The following is a 9796-nucleotide window of genomic DNA, read 5'->3' on the forward strand; positions in this document are numbered from 1 at the left end:
GCGTCAGGGGGCTTTTGTGCACGATTTTTCGACCTCAACGGCGTCTTCGGGCGCCCTCGATGCGCTCAACGCCTTCGGCGCCACCCCCCGAGGCGCGCGTCGGGCGATGGACTCTAAGGGGGGCGGGCAACGCGATCCAACCCCTAAAACGGCGCGAGAGCGCGCGCAAAGCCCGCGCCGGCGCGCGCGAGGAGTCAACTTCCCAATAAGCGAGGCGGACCGGTCGTTAATCGGGAAAAGTACAATTACGGTCGCTACGACGCCGGGGACGCCTGGTCTTACCCCGGGGACGCAGGGCCGAAGCCAGAGGCGTCGATGGACGCCATTCGCGCCGTCGGCCCCGGCCCCGGCCGGTCGGCCGGCTGGCCGGCCGACCGTCGTCGTCGTCGTCGTCGTCGTCGCGCGCGCGCGTGGAGATTATAGCGGAGAGCAAGTCCATGGCTTCCTCGAACGTGCTCTAGACCACCTCCATGAAGCTGCGCAGCGCCCAGGCACCGGTTTTGCTCTGGAGCGCCTCCTTGCCGCGCGAAGCGCGAGAAGAAAAATTCGGCGGGATCCAGCGCGCGTAGCGGTCCAGAACCGGCGCAGCTGTACGTGCCGCTCGCGCGCTGCGTGCAAGAGATCGCGCCCTCGCCGGAGAACGAGCCCGCTCCGCGCAGCCGCCGCCGCCGCCGCAGAGGCCACTGCCACAAAGTCGCCGCACCCGCCCCGCGCGCAGCGCGGGAGAAAATTTCGACTTCGTCGCTGGCCAGAGCGTAGAAACGACCCTCGCGAACAGGTGTGAGGTCAGGCACGCAGCCCAGCAAGTCCACCGCGCGCAGCGCGCTGAGATGGTAGCGCCATGCTCTCACTCGGCTGTGGTATTTTTCGTCCGCACCTTCGCCGGGGTTTGAGAGAGGTACCCCGATCGATTTCGCCGGGGGGCGCCGCCCGAAGCCCAAAACGAAGAGGGTACCTTCCCAAAGCGTCTAGGAACCCTCCGCGGACGTAGGATTCGCCCGGGGACGTCTTTACGTGCTAGCGGACGCCTTATTGGGAAGTTGACTCCGAGACGGTGATGCCTGAGCAGTTCTGAGAGCTGTCAAGCTGGTGCCTGATCGACTTGGCCCGGGGTCGGCGAACTCTCGCCCGACAATTTGACCGGGGTACGAGACGCCCCAAACGCGCCCGCCCGGCCTGGACAAGTGTTTTGTGGGACTCGAACTCGATTCCCACGTCATGGACCACGCGGACCACGAGGGCTACGCCAGCGGCTCGGACGCGACCGTCGTCCCCGCGCTCCTGCGCCGAGGACCAGATCTTCTCGTGACTCAGCGTCTTACGAAACCCCTAGCAGCGCCGGGGCGCCTTCTGGTCGTGGCAAAAGTCGCGCGCGTCCGCGTTGACGGCGCAGACGCGGAAGTGCTGGCGGAGGAAGTTGCCCTCGCCCGCGATGAGCGCGAAGGAGTCGCCCGGCGCCTCGTCGCTCGGGCTCGACGCCGGGTCGGCGATCTGGAAGAGCTCGACGGCGCGGTCGCGGCCGTTCTTCCAGTGGCTCCGGTGCTTCGCGCACGGCGCGCGATCGAAGCAGCAGCTCGCCTTCGTGACGTCGACGACGCGGTGCAGGGCCTTGGCGTCGTTGAGCGCGAACTCCGCGAGGGCCATGGCGCCGGGCGCGTGGCGGAAGCCCCGGCGGGCCTTGGCCTTGCCGGGCTTCTTCGGCGCGTCGCCGGACTCCGCGTTGAGACTGTCCGCGCCCGGGTGGCCCGTCCAGTCGAGGGGCTCGGGCCCCATGTCGCGGCGCCGCGGCGCGGGCATGACGCGGTGCGGGAGCACGTGGTTGGGCACGGCGCCGTTGCCCGCGATGTGGAGCAGCTGGTTCACGTCGCGGACGTGGAGGATCTGGTCGCTCTCCGTGTAGAACACGAACTTGAAGCCGGCCCACCGCGGGTCGTGCTGGAGGGCCTGCTGCGCCGTGTAGAGCGTGGCGAAGCCCAGGCGCGACGGCTTCGTGATGTCGAAGCGCTTGAGGACGTCGTAGAAGCCGAGGCCGTTCGCCGCGTCCGTCACGTACGCGTGGTCCGGTTCCGTCGCGACGCAGACCGTGTACTTGGGGAAGGTCGGCTTCAGGGACTCGAGCGTGAGCTTGAGGTAGGCGCGGCGGCTCTCGAGGGCGCTGTGGCCGCTGTCGCCGCCGGCCGTCGCGTAGTAGGGCATGATGACGACGACGTCGTCGCGCGCGCGGCCCGACGGGTTCACGGCCGCGCTGTCGTGGTAGGTCCACTCCCTGAGCCGCCGCAGCGTCCGCGCCCTTAAGCTGTCGGCGTCGGCCTTGAAGCGCCGCTCGTACCAGGAGAGGTGCTCGATGAAGAAGTCGAACATGTCGACGGTCTTCAGGAGCCGGTTCTTGCGGAACATGGCGTTGGACGCGCCCTCCATGTTCGCCGCGCCCTCGAAGAGGCGCTTCTCCGCGACCTCGGACTTGAGGAAGACGGCCCGCGTGCAGAGGAAGGCCGCGCTGTAGGCCTCGCCCGTGTCCGGGCACTCGTAGGTGCCGGCGAAGCGCGACTCGTCGCCGGCCTCCTCGCTGGCGTTGAGGTGGTGCGTGCGGTCGCGCACCCACGACGCGACGTCCGCGCCGTGCCGCTCCCGCTTCTTCCCGTCCACGGCCGCGAGGGCGACGACGAGCCATCGCAGGACCATGATTATTACTTGTAGTGGCAGCGTACAATATAGAAATAGTACTTGGCAGCGTACTGCACGAAACACCCCCGGCGACCTGTGTTTTGGTGCAAATGTGTTACGCAGTTCGGCCGTAACTCGGGCTGCGTCGCGCGCGCGGACGAGCCCTTTTGCCAGGCCCTGGACACCCTCTCGGGGCGGCCCTCCGCCGCAAGAACGGCGGAAATCGACTCGGGTGGCGCGTTGATGTCGTCGCTCAAAGACGCGATTCGGGGCCGATTTTTGCTCGGGACGACTTTTTGACCCTCTAGGGCTGCCCGCCGCGCGCCGCGGCGGCGCCAAACTCTGCCCGGGGTACCGCGACGGCCTCGGGAAGCTCTCAAGCGGGGCAAACGACGTCGATCGCGCCGAGAACGGCTGGGGGGGACTCGGGATTGCCCGAACCCCCGAAACGCGTCCACTCGAGTTCGCATCGATGACGGCGGTTCCATCGATCCCTGGCGGCTGCGGAGGCCGTCACCATCCACACCAAGACCTGCGAAGCTCTGGCTGCGACTCGGAGTCCCATCCAGATCCCGCGCCACGTTGGCGTGCTCGGGCCGTTTTCGGCCCCGAGCCGCCATTTTTTCGTCGACGAGAAAACGCTGCGATTGTGCCATTTTTTTGTCTGGACCACCGAGTATGGTCATGGGGAGACGCGCGCGGGCCTTGAAAGCGCGAAAAACGACTCAAAAGTTGTCGCGTAAGGGCCAGTCCGGGGCTTGAAATCCGCCTCGAAAACCCTTAAATACCTCCCGAAACGCGCCGAAATGATCGAGCCCACACTAGCTGCGCTGCGTCAACCTGGGTCTGACCTAGGGCTCCCGCCCGGTGGTCTTGGTTTGCCGCCACACGCCCAGGACGTCGCGTAAGACGGCGCGCCCCATGCCCAAAACGCAGGTCGCCCTCGGCGTTTTGTGCAGGAAGTAGCGACTCCTCCAGCGGGGCGACGATGCCGTAAACGTGCACCTAGATTGCACCGCGCGCGCCGTAGGTACCCCCGGAACGTGCTGAGCACAACACGCGCGCGTTAGGTCTTCGAGCCGCCCGTCGTCGTCGACCCGCCGCCCCGGTCCTTCTTCGCCTGGGCCCGCTTCTTCTCGACGGTCGACGTGCCGTCGGAGACGACCGTGTCGCCGTCGTGCTCGGAGATGCCGTACTTCTTGCAGAGGCGCGCGGCCTGCTTGGCGAAGACCGTGAGCTCCGCGTCCGTGTAGTTGACGCCCGGCTGGAAGCCCGTGCGCGCCATGACCTCCTGCTCCGTCTCGGGCCGGTCGTCCGTGTTCGTGCCAAAGAGGTTCGACAGCGCGCCCTTGGCGGCCTTGATGGCCTTCTCCGCCGCCGTCTCCTTGTGCTCCTTGTACTTCTTCGGGTTGAACTTGATCTTGCGCCGCATGCGCGCGCGCTCGAGCGCGCCCTCGCGCGCGTCCTCCAAACGCCGCGCCTTCTCCTCGTCGCCGCGGAGCCGCAGCGCCTCCGGGTCGCGGATCGTCGCCTGCTCGAGCTTGAGCAGGGCCAGGGCGTCGCGCGTCGCGGGCAGCGGCGCCTCGTCCTCGTCCCAGACGAGGAGCTCGGGCTCGTCGCTGTCCTCCGACTCGGACTCGACCTCCTCGGCCTCGTCGCCGTCGGCCGTGCCCGCCTCGCCGGCGACGACGACGGCGGCGCCGTCCTCGCCGGGCGACGGCGGCGGCTCGTCGCCCGTCAGCAGCGACGGCTGCTCCAGGTCCCCGGAGCCGTCCTCGTCGCCCGCGTGGTCGCTGCTCAGGTCCGTGAACGCCTCCGACGCGGACTCGGAGCTCAGGTCCACGTCGACGTCGCCGCCGTGCTGGGCGAGCGCCTGCTCCGTGAGCACCTCCTCCCAGCCGTGGGGGTCGTCCACGGGCAGGTCATGCGGGAACCGGGCCTGCATGCCCGGCGGCAGCAAATTCTCGAACGTCGGCTCGTCCCACACGATCCCGTCCGTCTCCGTGTGGCGCCAGAAGGGCAGGTCGCTCCACTCGTCGTGGCACTTCTCGAACTTGTCCAGGTTCCAGTGGGCGAGCTCGATGGCCGCGACGCAGTCCGCGGCCCACTGGAGCTCGTCCTTGCGGCTCGCCCACCTGGGCAGGACAAGAGTGCGAAATTCCCAACTTCAAAGGCTCCTCTCTCGGCCATTTTCCACTCGTTTCGGCTGATCTTTGGACGAGCGATCATCTCTCGGAACGGTCTCGAAGCGTGGATGCTTTTCCCAGAACGTGCGCGCGCGAAACACTCACGTTGAAGCGACGTTGAATCACCCTTGTCCTGCCCTGTCGCCCACTTGTCGCGCGCGCGCCGCCGGACCTCGCGCCGCGTGTACTTCTTCCAGCCCTTGAAGACGTCGTGGACGCCGAGGCCGGCCCAGGCGGCGCTGATCTTGCGCATCTTCTCGTGCTCCTCGCGGATGACCTTCTCGGCCTTGGCCATCTCCTTGGACGTGTAGCGCTTCACCAAATCGACGGCGAGCTCCTCCGCGAGCTCCTTCTGCTCGCTGTCGAAGGTGTTCTGGAGGAAGCGGCCGACGAAGCCCGCGGGCTTGAAGCCCCGGCCGTAGACCTCCTGCTCCGCCTTGTTGCAGGCGATCTTGTGGTCCCGCTCCAGGATCGCGAGCTCGCCGTCCTCGGGCAAATTCTGCAGCGACCGCAGGAGCTCCTCGATCTCGCGCTGGGCGATCTCCTTGGCGTAGCCCACGGCGGCCTCCTCGCGGGGCTCGAGCTCCTCCCGCAGCTTGACGTAGAGCTTCTTCTCGCGGTCCGCGCGCCGCTTGTTGATTTTGACCTGCTTGACGTCGTGGTCGCGCTGGAGGTCCGCGACGCGCTTGTCGAGCTTGAGCTTCGAGCTCTTCTCCCAGCGGTCCTTGCGCCGCTGGTCCATCTCCTTCCGCGCCTGCTTGATGGCCCGGAAGTGGAAGCGCTCCTGGCCCTCCTCGCTGTCGCAGTACTGCTTCGCGGCGACGCGCGCGGACCTGCGCGGATTCCAAACCTTCAACCCGACTTCAATGTGCGCGTAATCGAACGATTTGGACCGGACTCTTTCGCTGTGCTTCGAGAACTCGACGAGAGCGATCGATTCGTCCAAAAATCAGCCGAATCGACTTCGATGTGACCGAGCTAGAGAATTCTCAAGTTTGGTCAGGACCACCCAAACCGATGGTCGGAATCCACGCTGGCGCGGACTCGAGCGTCTGCTCGATGGCCTGGTCCTCGCGCTTGCGCTGGTCGTGGTAGAGCTTCTCGCGCTGGAGCACGACGTGCATCTTGAAGATGTCGGCCTGGCGCTCGCACATCCAGCCCTGCTGCGGCGGCACGCAGACCTTGCGCCTGCCGCGCTTGTCGACGCACGCGCACCGCCGGAAGTAGCACTTCTGGTTCCGGATGTAGACGCGGCCCTCGGCGTCGCGGTAGTTCTCCAACACCTTCTCGATCTCCTCGCGCTGGAAGGGCAGGGACGTGCAGCGGCCCTTCTTCGCCCGCTTCTCGTCCCAGACGTCCTGGAGCGCGGGGATCGCGTCCTTCCAGAACGCGTCCATGACGATCTGGTACCAGTGGTCGTCGGAGCGGAAGACGTTGGGCTCGAAGTAGGCCGGGGACGTGACCTTGGGCGTCGTCTCGACGATCTGCTCCATGACGTCCTGGATCGTCGTCACGATGCGGTGCCGCCGGATGAACAGCGCGTGCTTCTGGCGCCGCTTGAACCAGTCGCGCACGGGGCCCGCGCCCATGATCAGCTTCGCCTGCGTCGGGTACATCATGCCCGTGTTGCCCTCCATGTGGAGCTCCACGAGGCTCGTGAGCATGTAGAAGTTCCAGGGCAGCGCCGCGATGGGCTTGTTGTGGTCGAGCCAGAGCGCGCGGAGCTTGGGCATGGTCGAGATCGACTCGGGGATCTCGCCGATCTGGTTCGCGCAGAGCTTGATGGACATCAAGGACTTGGAGCTGCCGATGTTCATCGGCAGCGCCTTGAGCTGGTTGTCGTTCGCGCTCAGCAGCGACAGGTTCGCCATGTTCACGAGGCACCGCGGCAGCGACACGAGCTGGTTGCAGTTGAAGGACAGCGTGTGGCAGGTCATGCGGCTCAGCGTCTCGGGCACGCGCCGGAGCCGGTTGCAGTCCGCGATGACGCGGTCGAGCTTCGTCAGATTCCCGAAGGTGATGGGCAGCGTCTGGAGCCGGTTCGTCGCGATCTGGAGCGACTCGAGGTTCACGAGGTCGCCTAAACGGTTCGGCAGCGCCTCGAGCCGGTTCCGCAATAAATTGACGCTCTTGAGGTGGATGAGGTCGCACACGGAGTCGGGCAGCTCCGTGAGCAGGTTCGACGACAGCGTCAGCGTGTCGAGCTTCGTGAGCACGAGCCCGACCCGCCGCGGGAACTCCGTGAGCTCGTGGGCCACGAGGCGCAGCGCCACGAGGGGCCGGCCGTAGGTCTTGGAGAACTCGTAGAGGTAGGGGTGGATCGTGCCCGTGCGCTTGTTGAGCATGTTGAGCTCGCCGGACTCGCCGGCGAAGTCGAAGGCGTCCTTCCACAGCTTCTGGAACGCCGCCTCCTCGGCCTCGATGCGCGCGATCTCCGCGCGGCGCCGCTCCTCGCGGTGCTTCGCGCGGACGATGTCGACCAATTTCGTCCGGTCCCAGCGCTCGCGCAATTTCCGCGACGCGATGTGGGCCCGCTCGAGGCGCAGCGCCGACGCGAACTCGGGCTCGGGCGGCTGGAGCGGCAGGCCCCCGACGACCTGGGGGATGGACCACGTGCTGTACGCCGGGTCGTCGCGCTTCGTGTAGTAGTACTCTCCGCTGCGCGCGTCGACGTACTTCTGGAACTCGTGGGTCTCGAGCTGGAGCCTCCGCCGCTTCTTGCGCCAGATGCTCTGGAGCTTGACCGTCGCCATGTGCTCGTGGACGCTCCCCGTGAGCACCTCCCAGAGCATGAGGGGCCGGTCCACCTTGCTGAACTTGACGTCGCCGGGCTTGGCGTAGGCCTGGGGCAGCGTCGGGTCCTCGACCTCGGCCATCATGTTCAGCTGCATGGCGTCGCGGCCCATGAGGGCCGACCGCTGGCCCCCGCGCCGCGCCATGGTCGACGGGCCGGGGCTGGGTTGGGCACAGCCTAGGGCCAGTCTATTTAACAATCCTCAACCGGGAGCCGGTTTGGCAGACCGCAAGGTAAATGTTGGCTGGCTGGCTGGCTCGGTCGCTGGCAGCCACCCATTTCTTCAATGTAGACGTTGCATGTGCAAATCTTGCGATTTTCGCGCGGGAATCATGTCAAAATCTAGTTAGGCGCCCGGAGTGGCCCGCCGGGGGTGACGGAAGCGCGAGCGCCGACGCGCGTGGCCGGCGGCCAGCCGGTCGCCGCAGCCGCCCCAGGACGGCGCGGCGCGCCGTAGGCGCGCGTTGTAGAGGTTGTAGCGAGGGGTCGTTTCGTGGACTGGACGTCCCTGGCTGGCTGGCTGGCTCGGCCCCCGGCGGCTGGCTGCTGTCTTGGCCTGCCCTTGGCACAGCGTCGATCGGCGGTGCACCGTCTGGATTGTTGCACGGCTCCTTCGGCCTCGCGGCCGCCGCCGACCTGCCGATAGGGATCAGGCCGACGTGCTCGGCAGACCTTCCACCATGCGACCCTCGCTCCCGAGCACGCTCTTCATCGCGGTGCTGCTCGTCGTCGACGGCCAGCCGCTCCTCGCGCAGGAGCACACGCTCCCGACGCGGGCGAAGAAGATGTCGCAACGCGTGACGCCGAGGCTGCGGTCCATGGACGATTTCACGACCCTCGCCGTCCAGCGCGCCAGCCTCACCCACGACGCCTATCGCGCGGCGGCGCCGTCGACGTGGATCTTCCTCATCGGGGCCTATCGGACGTTCTACTACGTGCGGCGCTCCGTGAAGAAGTTCGCGGAGCTCACGGCGCCCGGCGACTACGCGGTCGCGCTCGTCTGCTGGGACGACGAGCGCCTCGAGAACGTGAAGCTGAACAAGTACGGCTGGGGCTCGAAACAGTTCAACGAGGCGAACGTGCGCGCGGCCTTCGGCGGCGAGAAAACGCTCGCGGCGCGGCTCGCCGACGACGCGGCCTTCTTCGGCGGGCGCCTCGTCCTGTGTGGAAATCAAATCTTCAACCCGACTTCAATGTGCGCTCATGCGACCGTTTCGACGCAATGCTTTCTGCTGTGCTTCGAGAACTCGATGAGAGCAATCGATTCGTCAAAAAATCAGCCGAATCGACTTCGATTTGACCGAGATAGAGAGTAACTCTGAAGTTTGGTGGGGGGGGCCCAAACCAGCGGTTGATTTCCACACAGGCCTCGTCTACCGCGCGTTCGCGCGCCGGGGCGTCCTCGTGAGCGGCGTCACGTGGGAGAACTACGCGTTCCTGAACCGCGAGGCCTTCCGCCTCGCGCGCGGCGCGCGGGCGGCCCTCCTCGCGGCGGGCGCCGCGCCGGCGCCGGCGACCGAGATCGTCGTGCGGTCGCGGCCCGACGTCTGCCTCGAGCGCGGCTTCGACCTCCGGGAGGTGCGGCGCCGCTACGACGCGGGACCGGCGGCGCGGGACCACGTCGCGTACGGGCAGCTCGTGGACGGCGACATCTTCCTCATGACGTCCTGGGACCTCTTCGAACGAGACATCGCGGGGCCGCTGCTCGACCCGCCCGAGACGCCGTCGCTCGACGTCTCCATCGCGCTCCGCAACATGTGGCAGTTTACGCGGGCCCACCTGCCCGACCCGGAGGTGAACCCCTGGGCCGAGCTCTACCCGGAGCGCTGCGCGGCGGGGACCGCGCCGTGCGCGATGCGCATCATGGAGGCCACGCGGGCGCACTGCCTCGTGCGTTTCGGCACGGCATTGCAGAACAGGAGCGAGATGGGCAGGCCCATCGACGGCATCCTCGAGCGCCCGACGACGCGCGACCCGGCCCGGGAGGCCAGGTGCCAGTACCCCGCGGCGATCCACTTCCGCGCGAACCCGCGGCTCGACAAGACGCCCCCGCTCTCGCGCGCGCTGCCCGGCGGCTTCGGCGCGCTCCGCGACAAGCGCGAGGACCGGGGCATCACCGCCGCGACGTGCCCGGACGCGTACTAGGGCATGC

General features: G+C 67.3%; 3 protein-coding genes across 3 annotated transcripts; 1 reads left to right on the top strand and 2 right to left on the bottom strand.

Moving 5' to 3' along the window:
* Positions 1-1329: 1329 nt before the first annotated feature.
* On the bottom strand, positions 1330-2682 carry AURANDRAFT_63486 (hypothetical protein; the record flags this gene model as incomplete). Its single annotated transcript, XM_009038105.1, has 1 exon — positions 1330-2682. One exon carries the CDS (start codon positions 2680-2682, stop codon positions 1330-1332), a length of 1353 nt encoding a protein of 450 aa, XP_009036353.1.
* Positions 2683-6544: 3862 nt separating this feature from the next.
* AURANDRAFT_5544 (hypothetical protein) lies at positions 6545-7039 on the bottom strand (the record flags this gene model as incomplete). Its single annotated transcript, XM_009037742.1, has 1 exon — positions 6545-7039. A coding segment is annotated over one exon (495 nt), but the record flags the coding sequence as incomplete, so codon positions are not given.
* A 1285-nt stretch (positions 7040-8324) lies between these two features.
* AURANDRAFT_63488 (hypothetical protein) lies at positions 8325-9789 on the top strand (the record flags this gene model as incomplete). The annotated part of the gene is made up of 2 exons (XM_009037834.1): positions 8325-8808; positions 9011-9789. 2 exons carry the CDS (start codon positions 8325-8327, stop codon positions 9787-9789), a joined length of 1263 nt encoding a protein of 420 aa, XP_009036082.1.
* Positions 9790-9796: the final 7 nt, after the last annotated feature.

Source organism: Aureococcus anophagefferens (assembly GCF_000186865.1).
Source record: "Aureococcus anophagefferens unplaced genomic scaffold AURANscaffold_7, whole genome shotgun sequence".
NCBI classification, from domain to species: domain Eukaryota; class Pelagophyceae; order Pelagomonadales; family Pelagomonadaceae; genus Aureococcus; species Aureococcus anophagefferens.